Source organism: Episyrphus balteatus, chromosome 1, assembly GCF_945859705.1.
Source record: "Episyrphus balteatus chromosome 1, idEpiBalt1.1, whole genome shotgun sequence".
In the NCBI taxonomy this organism is placed as follows: domain Eukaryota; kingdom Metazoa; phylum Arthropoda; class Insecta; order Diptera; family Syrphidae; genus Episyrphus; species Episyrphus balteatus.
Window position 1 is genome coordinate 133,118,670 of NC_079134.1, and position 16,383 is coordinate 133,135,052.

Genomic DNA, 16,383 nt, shown 5'->3' on the forward strand with positions numbered 1-16,383 from the left:
AACGGAGAAGACGCGTACAAATCTACCGTCTTTGTCTATTAATAATTTAGCTATTTTGAATTCGTTTTTCTTGAAACTTCTAGAACTTCAACTTTATAATGTGCCCTTAAGACCTACCAAGTTTCAAGAAAAAAGATTGCTTCTTCAACGAGATAGACTGGATAATAAGCGTGAAAATGTCCTAAAAATGCGAATGGAATGGCCGAGAATTAAAAGTTCATCTCATGAGTTCTAAAATTTTTTGAAAAATAACATAAAAATATTATTTTTTCTGTGAATTAAATTTTATTTTAAGTTTTTTTCTTTTGTTTAAACAAAAAAATATATATTTTAAGAATTAAGGGTTAAGTTGTTCTACTTTAAAATAATAAATTAACGTAAACCGTTTAAAAAGAAAAAACCTTGTTCTATGTGTTTTTTTTTCGCATCGAACTTGATTTCTATTTTATGTCGTATGTCGTATGTCGTAAACAAGTGTAGGATTAAACTTTGTTTATTTTTTGTCGTATGTGTCATCAATTTGTCGTATGTGTTTGACTAACAAATTTTTTCTGTGAAAACGTTACATACGACAACGGCATATTGGACAAAATTGACTATTATTTGTTTCTGGATTGGAATATTGAAATAATTCTAAAGCAATTCAATAGGCAAATGTTGTCTGTATATACCATGATATTTTAAAAAAATTCACCGTACAGTTTTCGAGAAAAAAAATTCTGAACTTTGATTGCGTTTTCCCAAAAGTAGCCGAATGTAACATACATTATTTTATTGAGGCGACGTTTTGTACATTTCCAAAAAAGTGACCAATGTAGTTAAGCCCTTAAAACTGATTTTTTTTACAATGCTCATTGAACATGTCCAAAATGTATACATTTGCCATCCCTGTGTTGTGTCAAAGAAATGAAAGGCGTCGTCTCCGCAAATTGTCATCTCATAAATCAAAATACACAAGCGAAAAACTTTTTCCACAACAATAAAAACGCATTTTTTCCATTGCAATCATTCATTCCAATTTATTTAAACATTAATAAATGATTTTTTAATCAATCCACATTCGCTTTAATACAAAATATGCTATAAAATCATTCAATTTCAATTGCAAATTTGCCAAAAGAAAAAAACAAAGTATGCTACAAAAATTTCTTATGTTCAATGTTCTTCTGTTTACAACAACCGGAATCGATGGCAGCTCCATGAAAAATATCGACCATCAATTTGACGGAGCACCAAATCACAAAGAAAAAGGCTATTGTGCTCCGTACAATGGCAAAATTTGCAAATCATTTATTCGTGGACAAGTGTGGTATAGTCGAGAAGATCCAAATGGTGGTTGGAAGAACGAACAGATTACCACTGCATTGTTTGAAGAGTTGATTTCCGATTTAACTGGACAATGCCGTGTAGCAGCTGAAGTAAGTCGAAAGATAGTTTTTAGATGTTTAGGTCTGATATAAAACGATTTTCTAGAAAATGTTATGCTCCTATGCATTCCCACAATGCCAAACAGAGAATGGCCAACCTGTTAAGGTTCCTCTGTGTTATGAGGATTGTGTGGCAACACATTTGCAATATTGCTACAACGATTGGGTACTTATTGAGGAGAAAAAAGAACGTGGAATCTTTTTCAAGTCCAGAGGACACTTCCGCTTGCCTAATTGCTCTGTCCTGCCCAAATACAATCAAACTGCCAAAAAACCAAATTGCTCTTATATTGGATTGACGAAAATTGATGAATTACAAGTTTCTTGTATGTAAAATACTTAAATAGTTTTAAAAACTTTGCCAATATTTGTTTTGTTTATATTTATTTTAAAAAAAAAAAGATGACTGCCGTAATGGCAATGGAAGATATTATCTTGGCCATGTAAACATATCAAAGACTGGAATCCCATGTCAACGTTGGGATTCACAACATCCACATAAACATATCCAACCACCGCTTGTGTTTCCACAAATTGCCGAGGGGGAGAACTATTGTCGAAATGCTGGCGGAGAGGAACCATATCCATGGTGTTATACGACAGATGAGTCTGTGCGATGGCAGCACTGTGATGTGCCCCTTTGTCGTAAGTTTTCTATAAAAACAAGTATAAAACATCCAATGCATGAAAAAGTTTTTAAAACAAGTAGACTGTGCAAATAACATTATTAGAAAGAGGCCATTAACCCATTCTGCTAAAGCGTATATTTTACTGAGGTACACTAAACAACGAAACATTGCAAAAGCTTTCAATTCCTTCCACATAACATCTCATAAAGTTCGATTTTCCCGCACATCGGGATTAGAAGAAGAATTTCTTATACGCCGAGTTTTAAGAATAAAGGCTTCAGAAACCAAAATGCATAATGAAATTTCATCCAAGTCTTTTCGGAGTAAAAACACTTTTTCTGCTCCACTTCAAGATTTAGATTTAGAAGTGTCAATGTAACTTGGTTCAGTACCTACTAGCGTTTCTTTTTCAAGTACCACTACTCTGATTTCAAGACTCTGACAAACAAGTTCCTGTTAATCTGTCTTTTCCTAAAATAATGTATAGCAACATTACTAAATGAACTGTGAACTCCAAAAAAGTAAATTAGATTAAATACAATATACAATGGCCCTTAGTAAAAGACCCGAATTTAGTGAAAGCTTGATTTAAACAAAAAATAGAAGTAACATCTCACTCTCACTTCCATATTAAAAAAGTGCGATGATTATAATATCCACTTAGTTATAGCTGAAGTGCCTCTTTTATATATTACATATATTAAGCTTAATTGAATTAAAATTAACTAGGTCAGAACTAGATTTGAACTAAATTGATCGATCACTCAAATGAACTAAAGTGCCCATGCCCAACTCTATTATGTAGGGAAAAGATTTTTTTGACCTAAAAAATTCAAAAAAGGCAAATATAAATCAAATAAAAGGCAAAAAAGGCATTTATTAAATAAAAAGGTGAAAGACCTTGGTATTTAATTACACAGTTCAACACGAAATTTGTGCTTGGGTTGCAAATTATGATAGATATATTGATTCTCATCTGGAAAACATTTTTTATTTTTTTTTTTAATTTGCTTCTGAAGTCAGCAGAGCAATTTCCAGTAATCAAGTAAATCTGTCTTTTACAAAACTTGTCGTGCGTAATTTTGGCAAAGACTCGAGAACGTCTTAACCGATTTGGCTGATTTTTGTTTTGTTTTCTTCATTTTAATGCTGTTTTTATATTCATATTCAGAAAAAATAAAAAAAAAATCAGGAAATTTAAGAAGAAAAAAGAAAAATTAAATCGAAATTTTCGTTTTATTCGAATTTTTGTTAGATGGTAGCTTGAGCCATTATATGATACCTTCTATTTTCAATATTTATGGTAAAAGTAATTTACTCCGATGGTATTTTAATATATGTATCCAAACAGTAGCTAGACTAGTTTATATTGAAATTGTTTATTTATTGAAAAATTGAATTAATTTGTTTGCATAGTATTTTTTATTCTTTTGTTGCATATGCAAGGTGTCTAAAAAGTAATGGATCAAACGAAATGTGCTGATAGGCCAACTTTAGATCTTTCAGGAATTGGTAACTTGTTCATACCAAATCCTTGAGGTTTTCGATTACATATGCAGTTCTTGTGAAATTTCGAAAAATCCCTACTTTGCAACTGTATTTTGCTTCCTGTGCCCATTATTGATTTTTGTTTTTTACGATTCTTTCACTAAAACATTGCCTAACAATAAGAACAATCATACGCCATTTTTCTGCAAATGAATGAACAGTTCCAAGTTTCATAAAAACTCAATTTCTTATTTTTATTTCAGAGCAACAAGACGACAGAAATTTGTATTGTGTGACTCTGGTTTATTATTTTTAAAACTTGTCCCAGTATTGCAGTTTTCAAAAAAGTATAAAAGTCTTAAAAGTTGATGTTAGATAAAAAAAATATTACAGTTTGAACTCAACAAAACAGGGTTTTTCGGAGCAAAACACCCTTGTATTCATCATAACTTTTTTCTTATAATTTAAGTCGAATAAAGTGCTTTGGCAAAAATGTAGAGCTTTAAATTATCTACATTTTATACCTTAACAGTTTTTTTGTACAATGCACGGTTCTTGCACTATAGCTCATAAAACTGGAGTTAGGCTCACAGGGTATGAAAATTGTATTTTTGCTTCCAACACTACAAAAGCAAATCTTAGGAGGGGAAAGGGTGATGATCTATTGTTTTGGTTTACTATGAACCTAAAAAGTGCAAATTAAACCCAAGCACAAAAAATATTTTTATTTTTGTCGATCTGTGTTATGAAAGCATTGAACTACCAAAAGCTTTTTTTTAAAAAAAACAGCCTCTTGCGATTGTCTCTAAGAAGCGTCCTCTACCGCCGAAGGACCTCTACTTGAACATAAACTATTAGACCCGATTTAAAACTGTCGAAGCTATACACTTAAATGTTTTCGGAAAGTCGCCATTAATTACAGAACTTATTTGTTCAACTATTTTTAGTGCCTGATAGAAGTTACAAAACAGAAGTGAATTTTCAATAATTCATTTTCGTTGATATTCTTTAAAAAGGGAAACACTTGCCCAATCGGTGTCCTTCGAAAAAAAAATTTCAAAATAAATGAACATCTACAGTGTATTAGAACTATGTACCTGATTTTCGCAAGATTTCTTAAATTTGGGTTTTAAGGCCGAACAAGATACAAAAATGTATTATAATGCGTGAAAAAAATAAGAAATTTAATTTAGAAAAGAAATGTGCCTACTCAATCTTCCTAATTTCTTTTTCTTATGTGTTCAGTTCAAGCAAATTTGTTTTCTTAATATTATGTTACGACCATAATTTTTAAGCGAAATAATCTCAAATGAAGTGAACGAAGTTTTATGGTTTATAGAAATTTAGATTCAAGATTTTTTTCGATTAGAAAAAGCAATATACTTAAAAAAAGGCGTAAAAAACAAATAAAATTGTTAAAAATAGACAAAAAAGACAGTAACGGATAAAAAAGGCAAAATTAAAAACATACAATAAATATGGAATCAGAATATATTTTTTTAGAATTTATTAACAGTAACTATTATAAAACCGCTTTCTTGATTTCGTAAACAACTTAGGGCCAGTGTGTTCACAGTCGATTATCTTTTAATCAAGGATTAATCCATAGAAAAATCTTTGATTAAAAGATAATCTAGTGTGAACAAACCAGCCCTTAAACGATTTCAACAAAATCGTTTAAAAATTCTTGATATCAAAATAAAGAAGAATTATGAACCTCATTTAAAAAAAAATCTACTTTTTTTTTGAAAATCAATATTTTCAAAACGATCCAACGAATTTTTTATCTGTACGCGGTTTCGCTTTCAGAAATATAGTCACTGTACCTGTAGGTGTTAAAAAGTCACAATGGGCACGTTCAGGAAATATTAGGGACTAGATATTTAGACAACGTCATTTTCTGAACGAAAATTTGAGTAAATTGACTAAATTAGTTTGGATGTGTTGGTATTGTCAAATTTAGAAATTTACTTAATAATTTTACCGATCGCTTGAGGGTCTTACCCAAATTTTACTTAACTTTAATGAATAAATAATATTAATTATAACCGATGCACTTTTTACTCGTTTTTTACACAAATTGATTTAATTCTGCTAAAGTAATTGTGTAATTAAAAGCAATCAGCTGTCATGTTGACAAAAAAAACTTTCCTTAATTTTCCAGTTAGCTTTCCAATAAAATTACCTAAATTGGAAGAATTTTTTTTGACAGTTGATTAATCAGAGACCGAGAAATTACCTAAATGTTTAGTCCCTAACGTTTCTGAACCTGCCCATTACCTAAATATTTAGTCCCTAACGTTTCTGAACCTGCCCAATTTTCGTTATATAACTCTGCACATGTATGAGATTTTTTTTAGGGTGTTTTTTTGGGTGGTGAATTTTGTAAAGCACTTTTATAAGATTAATTTTTGTTAACATTCATCGCTGGTAAGGAATGGCAATTGCGACGTCATCCTCCAAAATTAGACCTTCAATGTCTAGCAATAGTTTATTCACTAGCATATTCCATAGAAAAGGTGATACGATCCCCTTCTGAAGGGTAGACATAATTTGCCCCTGATATAGGGTTCCATTTATAGGTAGATTAAGTTAATTTGCCCAGTTTCTGTATACATATTGCAAAATACCTTTTTCTCTACAAAAATTAAAAAAAAAAATCCAAAATAATTTATTCTTTCACAGCTGATTCGATCGACATGACTAGCAAAGACACTACAACTCCCATCAAAATGGAAACATTCTTTACACCATCAATGATCTTCCTTCTAGCTGGCATAGGTTTCGTAGGAATTGTAGCCTTTCATTTAATAATTCTACTCATTCATAAAGTAGCCAAACACAAAGATGTCCATCAACAACTTCAACAGCAGCCACCATCTGAATGCAATATGTCTGTGAGTCGCGATTGTAATCTTTCTTCCAGTCACCACACCTTGGACACAACTAGCACTCATAAATGCGGCACATTGCGGAGTATGCATACAGGAACCATACGCAGCACTGCAACAATACACGAACCAAAACCTAAATTAAACACCAAGCTAGAGAAACTAGAATATCCTCGCGGTGATATTATTTATGTTCGTAGCTTAGGTCAGGGAGCATTCGGTCGGGTTTTTCAAGCCAAAGCTCCCGGTTTAATACCTGGTGACGATGAAATGTTGGTTGCAGTAAAAATGCTTAAAGACGATGCCAGTGAAGCTATGCAATCTGATTTTGAGAGGGAAGCCTGTCTTCTGGCCGAATTCGATCATCCGAATATAGTGAAATTACTTGGAGTATGTGCATTGGGTCGTCCAATGTGTCTTCTCTTCGAATTCATGTCACCAGGGGATTTGAGTGAGTTTTTACGAGCATGTTCCCCATTTGCTACCCATCAAGCTAATCGTACACGAACGGATCTCAACGATGCCGATCTCTTAAGAATCGCCGAACAAATTGCGGCCGGAATGGTTTATTTATCTGAAAGAAAATTCGTTCATAGAGATTTGGCCACCCGCAATTGTTTAATCAACGAACAAATGGTTGTAAAAATTGCAGACTTTGGTTTATCACACAAAATCTATCTACAGGATTATTATAAAGGCGACGAGAATGATGTCATTCCCATACGTTGGATGCCATTAGAAAGTATTTTATATAACAAATACACCATCGAATCAGATGTATGGGCTTTTGGAGTTTGTCTCTGGGAGATATTCTCGTACGCCCTGCAACCATATTATGGCTTAACCCATGAGGAAGTAATTAAGTATGTTCAAGAAGGAAATGTACTCAGTTGTCCGGATAATACACCGCTGTCAGTGTATGCTCTAATGCGTCGTTGTTGGAATCGCAAGCCATGTGAGAGACCAAGCTTTGCTGAAATTACTCACTGCATTCAGCATAGTATTGTAGAATTTGAATGCAAGTCTATGCTGTAAATATGGAAATACCAAAAGATTTCTTTTTCTCGTTCCTTTTTTTCATTTTTTTTTTTTTTTTATGTCAGTATAACGATACTCTTTTTGAGAATATAGTCTAAGTTGAAGGAAACAGATTTATCTTAAGTATTCATTATTTATTCAATATTGTATGTTTTTATTAGGTTTATAGTTTGTATGTAATTTAGATACATAATTCAATAATCATCATTCTAGACGAAACGACATGTCTCATTTTACCCTCGAACTTTAAAAGAGAAATCCAAACTCGAAATTTATAAACTTTTTAACCCAAAAGAATATCTGTCAGGATCAGGATTCATCTAAAATTGCCTGCTCATGCCATTACAGATCACTCTCAACCCTCATTTTGTAACCTTTCGCACAAAACAGAGTCCATGCTTCGGTATTTAAACTTAAATTTTATATTTTTGTAATGCCTTAAAGTTTTCCGTCACGTTCTGAGCAAGTCTATAATACTTTCTTGCACTCGCGATGACACAGTCTTAACCAACAAGCCTTTTTGTCCAGATTTCCAGTTGCACATAACAAGTTGGTGAGGTTTTATTTAATTTATTTATTTGGTACAGCTTAATGCTAGCTTCCTTACAAGAATATACAAATAATATAAATATAAAACAAAAAAAAAAACAAATTAATTATAAATTACAAAATCGAGTAAAAATCTGATTGAAATTTAAATAAATCGAATATCGAATTTAAGGGAGAAAAAATTCTTATAATAATATGAAGTTGACAGTTAGAATCTTTAACACCTTTCTAAGCTTATGGAACTTCATAAATGCTATTTAGATTCCCCAAACGGCTCTGTTGTTGGTTGGTTTGCAACTAAAAAACATATTTCCTGCCATCGCAACACAGGTGCGGGCCACTCCATCACATCAACTCTACTTGCCTTGAACCATTGCTGCTATTTAATCCTATTGCTGCTATTTAGACCTATTTCTTCAGCGATAGTGGAGCATTAGTTCCTGTATTATCCAAATATGGAGATGCTGATACATTATGACCTCAATTCGGTGTATGGGGCCAACACTGTGCCCCAACCCTTATTCTGGATCCTCCGTGTTTAATTCTTTTTTGCTGTGGAACGTACAATATATTGGGTGTTTGGAGGTCTTCTTCCACTTGCGTATTTTAATCTTTTTCGTACATGTTCTTTTTGTCAGTAATGGTATTTTTCGTCGCCTGTGGGCTACTTGATTTAGTTCTCGTGAACGTCTTTCAACCCTTTAATTTCAAACGCTGGCATAAAAGGATTGTTTTTGGTATGCCTGACAACTAGTTTCATCAACTTTGGTAGTATTACCGACTTCCGGCCCCGAGATTCTGAAATTTCAAAATATAAAAGCCCTTCACTATCTGATCTTTTCAGTATTGTCTGTATCTAATATACATACATAGTACAAATGTAACATTCTTTTACAATAATGTTTTTGAAAAATCAATATTTTCAAAAAAAAATTTTTAAACTTCCCATTAATTAAAAAAAAGATTCAAAAATTCTTTATTATACAAGAAATCAAACGGGATACTTCGTTAGTACTTAAATCTCATTAAGGTTATATAAAAAGAAGAGAATGCGTAGTTTTAGTTTCTTTAACTTTACATTTTTTTAAATTTTGTATTAAATTTTCATTGAAATACTAACATACATATTTTTTAATTAACTCCAAAATCTGTTTCCTTATTGTTATTTTTAAGAAAAAAAAAACATAAAAGTTCTTCGAAACTAGTCACAAAACATAAAATATAAAAACCAAAGCAAACATCGATCTCATCGAAAAATTCTCATTATAATTATTATTGTCTAGTCGTTTGGTACAAAAGCTTCCAAACTTTAATATTTATATAAGCATTTTTTGTAAATTAAAACTTTCCACAAGTTGTTATTCCAGTGGATTTTAATAATTGTAAGTCATACAAACATATGTATTTGTAAAATTTTTGAATTGATTTTGATTCTACTAATTTTTTTAATTTATTTTTTTGTAATTATACAATGTAATATCAAAAAGAAAAAAAAAGTACTTTAATGTACAAATTTTAATCCACCAAAAATGAACAATAAAACAACATTTATTCAATAAATAATACAAATTTTTGTTGTTTTCTATAGTAAAACAGGAACTGGTAATGGCACTGGAATTGGAACATATCCTCCATATCCATAGCCTCTGTAATAAGGACGTCGATATGGATATCCAAATCCACCGCCGCCGCCAAAGAAAGGGCCACCCCTACCGAATCCCCGACCGCCAAATCCTCGACCGCCAAATCCTCGACCACCAAATCCTCGACCTCCGAACCCTCTACCACCACCAAAACCCCCTCTTCCACCACCACCGCCTCCAAATCCTCTTCTTGTACTTACATAGCTCACCAGCAGAAATAAAAGTAAACAAATAAAAATGATCTAGAAGGGTTTCAAATATGTAAATATTTTTGAAGTTCAATATTTTTTTTAAACAACTCACTTTGTTCATGATAAATGCAAATTAAAAAAATATATATATTTTTAATCAAATTGTTTTTAACTGAAAGTCTCAGAATGAACTGAAGTCACTTCGATAATGTCTTGACTTGATAGCATCCATATTGCACGTTATCTAATTTAGAATAAGTGTTAAAATTATTTAAACAATTAGCATTGAATGAGTTTAAGATGGAATATTATTTGTTGACTCAAAAGTGAGTAAAGGTCTTCTTTTGTCGATCATTGAAATGACGACTTTGTTTTTGGGAAATCCCCGGTATTATTTAATTTATAATTTTATTTAATTATTTAATTAGTAATTATCTTGTATTTCATTTTTTTTTGTCTTCGAACATAATCTTAAATTCTTGTCACAAGACAATGAGCTAATTTTTTAGCATTAATACTCGAAGAAAGACATTTAAGCTAATGTTAGAATCTTGCCCAATTCTCTTGAATTTGGTTTTTATCTGTTTTGAATTTTGTTTTGAAGTGCACATAATCGTCGGCGGAAAGCCGAATTGTCCTTAAGAAATGCTACAAAGTTAGAACAATGTTGCTTTCCGCAGACGATATTGCTTTAAGGAAATGCTTATTCAATGCTTATTTGAATACAAGTTATAGGACTTCTTTCTTAGAATTTTAAATTCAACGCAAATGCTCAAAATATGCGAATATTTATTAAATATGATTTTTCTTTAGTTAAAAAAGTACCAAAATAACATCAGAGACTTAAAAAAGTTTACTTAGTTCAATAAAATCCACCGTAAGGTCTTCGAAATGGAGGTACAAAGCCACCTCCACCGCCAAAGAATGCTCCACCACCACCATATATTCCGCGTCCACCAAATCCTCCTCTGCCACCACCAAATCCACCTCTACCACCACCAAATCCACCTCCTCCACCACTGAATCCTCTGCCGCCTCCACCGAAACCGCCTCTTCCACCACCTCCAAATCCACCACCATGGCCTCCACCTCCTCCGCCATGACCACCACCACCACCGCCACCTCCTCCTCCTCTTGCATTTACATAGGTCGACATGGTAATGATAAGTAGGAAGATTAAAAGGAACTGGAAAGTAGTTTTTATTCTAAAAATACTGTAAGTATTAGCTAATGCAGAAAAAAAACTTACTATTTTCATACTGTGATTAAAAATTTAAAACACTTTTAAATTTAATGTTTATAATTAAGAGTCTCAAATAGAACTGAAATCACTTTGATAGAATTTTTCAACCAAGTTGAGTGAGTATATTAATTAGAATGTGTGCTAAAATTATTTAAACAATTAGCATTGAAGGAATTTTAAATAAAATATTGTTATTCAAGATGTAGGTAGGTACACTATAATAGTCTACCTACGTTTTTCTAGCATTATTTTTCTTTGTTGATTTATTTTTTTTTGCTTGTTGATTAATTTTTCAAATTCCCAAAGTTAATTTTTTCACAAGGAGAAAAATCTTTTGGATTGGATCGCAAAAGATGTCTGGAAGTGGGGGAGAAAAAAATAGGGGTTTTTAACGATTTCTGATAAAAGTAAATACCTATACCTTTTATCGAAAATAAATACCCACTAGTGGTAAAAATTAAGTAATCACAAAATTAATGAAATCGAACTTTTAATGGAAGAGGATATTTTTGTCTCTAACCATCAATATCTCAGCAACCGCTGCGCTGATTGTATTAGAAAATTAAAGAGGGTTTTGAAATCTTGAATAAATTTACCACGAAAATCAGGCACGGTTTTTTGAAATAAATTTTTTGTATTCCTTACAATAATTTGAAGAAATTTGATAAAAGGGCTTAAAAAATTGATAAGGTCCCGAAACAAGTTTTGGTTTACAGATATGAGATCACAGTGAACAAGCCTATGCTAAAAAAATTCCTTGTCTAAAAAAGAGGAATTTTCAAAAATTCTCCAAATCCATCGAATGAGACATCAAAAGAAAGGACTTTTTAGACTCTATTCATAACTGAAAACCAAAAGTTTGTAGGAGTTCGGGTTGCTGAATTATTTTCAATCGAAATATGTTATTTTCTCCTTCATTCTGAAGCAGATGTTTTCGGATCGAAGTCCAGTTCGATTGTTTTTCGAACCCAAACTTGCCCTATATGTATGCTTTATTACCTAAATCGCAAGTAAAAAAATGTCTAGTTCATTATTATCTATTGGCCCAGGGCCTAAAATTTTAAAATACGCCACATAGAATTTTTATGACGTCATATTCAAATAAAAGAAATCTGAAGATCATTTAAAATGAGACATACCTATACTTTTGATTTTATTAAAATCAGTTGACGAGATATCGAATTAACGTTTGCTTATATTTCTTTCCGGATTTTTTTTTTTGGCAGTGAAGTAAAAATATTAATAAAAAATATTTTAATTCGCTTGCTTCTACAGTGTCTTTATTATTATTTTATTTATTTTGTTATTATGCTTCGTAATCTTTATGATAGTTAAAATAACAAAATGAATAGTTTTTGTAAATTTGCAAAGTTTTTGTGCTGCATGTTAATAATTATGCAAGAATATTTGGCCACTGTTCATGCCGCACATTCAAACTCACTAAATAGTTCGATCTTTAATCAGCTTTATAAGCATACCGATGAACCTATCATAAAGATTCTTGAACATGGAGATAGTAAATACGGTTTAATGGATTTAGAAATGGATACCCCTATCAGTTTTTATAGTAATACATACAATCGACTTTATGTAAGTTTTAAATAAATATTTTTATATTAAAACAAGCCAATATTTTAACCAATAACTAGGGTTGCCAGATATATTTTGATGAAACTAGTAATCGAGATGCAAAAATCCCGGACTTACGGTTTACGAAATAATTAATAAAATTCAAAAAGAAAATCTTTTCAATAAAAAATTGTTTGCTTATTCAATAAATTGCATAAATCATTACAATCGTTTTCTTTAAGTGTTAATTTTGTAGCTCTTAACTTAAAGTTACATAAAAAATTCGGAAGAGCCTCAGAAATACTGTTATTTCAAACTAAATATTAACTTTTATAAAGATTTAAAATTATTTGGTAATCAGAGAATTCACTGACAAAAAGCTCATATCATCGGCTTAGAGTGTAAACCTGCTAACTTCACTTTTACACTCGTGACAAAATTGTTAAAAAATAAAATATTTCTAAATGTTTGAATTAATTCAAGCGAGCATAAAGTTATTCCTTAGATTTCATACAATTAAATGTAAAAGAATTGATAAGATTTGAAAGCTTTTTGTATTTTTAATCAATTTTTGAAATCATTTTTATGTGGAGTTAGCAGGTGGGAGTTAGCAGGTTTACACTCTAAGCCGACGATATACGCAAATGTTTGAGTTTTGATTATTGGAACATTAAATAAAAAAAAAAATACCCCTCGCTTTAAATGAACTCGATTAGTTTTTAGAATAAGCAATGAATTAAGAGTAGCATACAAATAGTGAAATACAAAAAGGTTTGATAAGAGTACCTACAATGCGGGACAATTAATAGAAACTATCCTGGGACATGCGTCGCACAGTGGTCGATTCTGAGTCACTAGGTGGACTTAATTCTTTTATATGTCTTAATGGCTTGGAATATTATTTTTAAAGTGATAACGTCTTACAAATCGATGAACCCTAATCTCCCGTTCTTCCCGTGCCTGTTAGCAGTTTTTTCACCTTAGCTGCTATATTCATTATCAATGTACACTGTACAGCTTAAACTATTACACTGGTTTACAAGGGTTTTGTTGCCAAAACAAAAATACACTTTACTGAAGGTTTTCGGTGTCCTGAACTCGAATCCGAAGTTAAAAAAAATTAATCAGCTCCCGTTTTTGAAATATTACCGTTAGAAGATGCAAAAAAACGTTTTTTTGGGTACTTCGGACCTTATTCTTTTATATAAGGAAAATTGTTTGAACATATTTAGTAACAGTTTCTATAAGAACTGTTTTCCATCTTTCAATGCCTGTTTAAATCTTTCTGATGTCTTTTTTACTGCCCGAGATATCTTTAATGGGAAAAAATATTTCTTTTTCCCAAATTTTTGACCGTTTTCGAGCCCTTTTAACCGTTTTTTATTTATATCTTTTTCGTTTTGATAGATATATTAATCAAATTAAAAGGGAATATAAATAAAAGCCAGGACTATATCTGTGCAAAATTTCAGTCTTTTTCATAGTCACATTTTTGAGATAACGGTAAAAAGATGGTCTTTTTTTTGACACGTAATATCTTTTTACATAGAGCATTTGTAAATTTGATTTATTTTAATTTTGAAAAGAGATAATATAACCTTTCATTTCATATATCACACATAACAGTTCATGCTCTACAAGCTAGACAATCTTGAACAATGTCCTTCCGTAATAAAAATGGTCACCTTAAAAAGAGCGAATTGGTACTTGAAAAAGACGAAAAAATTGTTTGCGGCGGTTTTCGGCACTTAATTTTAGCATCAAATTAAAGGTAATGATTCAAACTACAAAATATAAAAAATTCACGATGGCACTCTTCGGCACTTTTTTTTAATCGTCCAAGAAGTAAAAAACAAACATCTGAAAACTATCAAAAAAATGACTTACAACATTCAGTTAATAGAAATAGAATTCGACGTTTTTTTTACAAAAAACAAATTGAATTTAAAAATGCATACCACTAGCATTTTCTGACATTTTTTTGTTCAACTCAATTACTCACTTTTATCATAAACTATCACTTTGTAAACACTTGTTAACTCGTGGACGTTAAAATAGAGAGTGAGCAAATCATGAATGATTACATTGAGATGCTTCCCATGAATAAAATAACGGCATCAAAAAATTATTTTTGTTGTTTTTTGTTGTTTAAGAATATTTAATTTCGGCCTAACGGTGTTTTTTATGTTGAGAACAACTTTTTTTTTCGACTTTTGACCAGCTACCATAAACAAAAAATACCAAGACTGGAAACTCGGCGGTCAACTGACGTTTGCCTACAAGCTGCGCGGTGTGGTGAATGTCGTGAACCTATCGTTGTGTTCGTGTCAAATGTGTGGTGAATGTCGTGAATCTATAAATGTGTGCGTGTTAACGTCATTTACCAACATGGTGGCTTTCACATATATTCACAGACAGCACTGTACACAAAAGGGTTTTGGGGGGAAAGACGTACGAAATTTTCCAGTCTTGGTATTTTTTGTTTATGCCAGCTACGATGTACTGAATCGACCAGTGTGCGTCGGGACGTCGCGACGTCGCGACGCGTCGTCGGTCGCTCACACAGGCAAAAAAGAGTACCTTAATGTCCGAGAAAACCCGGACGTATGGCAACTCTACCAAAAACTATAATTTAATTCAAACATAAATTACTTTGGGTTTAGTTTTTAACCACTGGTTGTTAGATAGACGAATTAGAATTTATAAAAAAAGTGGAAATCATTTCCTAGTATTTCTTGTTTAGTTAATCTGAATTGCTTCTGACTTGACCTTTTCAGTTTATTTTTTACGGACTTCCGAAAAAGAGGAGGTATTCAATTCGGCTGTATTTTTTTTTTTTTTTTTAATGTTTGTTACCTCATAACTTTGGGTTGAGTGAACCAAATTTGATACCGATGAACTAGTTAAGACTTCGTGAAAATGGAAGAAATGGGTTTGATTGCAGCAGGGTGGGAAACATTTTTCCTATGGCCATTATCACATATGCAAAGACTTTTACTACATAACTTTGACTTAGTTTGACTAGGATATGTTTAACCATCAGGAGCCAAAGTTAGGGTGAAAGCGTGCGAGCATCATTCTTAAATGATGTTCATGAAATTATTTCGCTTAGTTGAAACTGAAGAAAAATCAACATTTTTTTCATTTAATTTATTTTCAGATAAATACAAATGGAATTTTAACATTTACCAAAGAATTTCCCGAATATCTCAATGAAGAAATTCCAGGGAAAATTCCATCCATTGCACCATTTTTTGCAAACGTAGATACATCAGCTCAAAATGACTCAACCATCATCAGTCTCTTCAAATCACATCATCGTGAGAAATTACAAAAGGCAAATGAACTTGTTAGCATAATAGTTGCCGATAATGCGTTTGAAGCCACAACATTATATGTGGCTACTTGGGAGAATGTTGGATATTATGCTAATCAAACAGATAAGTTGAATACTTTCCAGGTAAACCAACTTTATAATTTAAGAGATACTAATAAACATTGAAATTGTTTTCAATCTAGGCTGTAATAATTTGCAACTCGAATGAAACATATGTTCAGTTTATTTACCCGAAAGGAGGCATCAATTGGATGCAAGCTGATTCTTTGGGATATGGGAAATTTGGCATATTTGATTTTCCAGCTCAAGTGGGTTTTGTCTCGGATGATGGAACACACTTCATGATCGATGGATCTGGAAAAAAAAATGTTAGATATT

General features: G+C 31.8%; 2 protein-coding genes across 2 annotated transcripts; one reads left to right on the forward strand and one right to left on the reverse strand.

Annotated features, from left to right (window-relative positions):
• The first annotated feature begins 909 nt into the window (after positions 1-909).
• Positions 910-7,579, forward strand: LOC129912347 (tyrosine-protein kinase transmembrane receptor Ror2). The gene is made up of 4 exons (XM_055990570.1): positions 910-1,418; positions 1,474-1,753; positions 1,830-2,072; positions 6,230-7,579. Exons 1-4 carry the CDS (start codon positions 1,134-1,136, stop codon positions 7,468-7,470), a joined length of 2,049 nt encoding a protein of 682 aa, XP_055846545.1. The 5' UTR covers positions 910-1,133; the 3' UTR covers positions 7,471-7,579.
• A 1,882-nt stretch (positions 7,580-9,461) lies between these two features.
• On the reverse strand, positions 9,462-10,228 carry LOC129912358 (keratin, type II cytoskeletal 1-like). The gene is made up of 2 exons (XM_055990578.1): positions 9,969-10,228; positions 9,462-9,907 (listed from the first exon to the last, which is right to left on the reverse strand). The coding sequence occupies exons 1-2, from the start codon at positions 9,975-9,977 to the stop codon at positions 9,605-9,607; spliced, it is 312 nt and encodes a 103-aa protein (XP_055846553.1). The 5' UTR covers positions 9,978-10,228; the 3' UTR covers positions 9,462-9,604.
• Between the last annotated feature and the right edge of the window lie 6,155 nt (positions 10,229-16,383).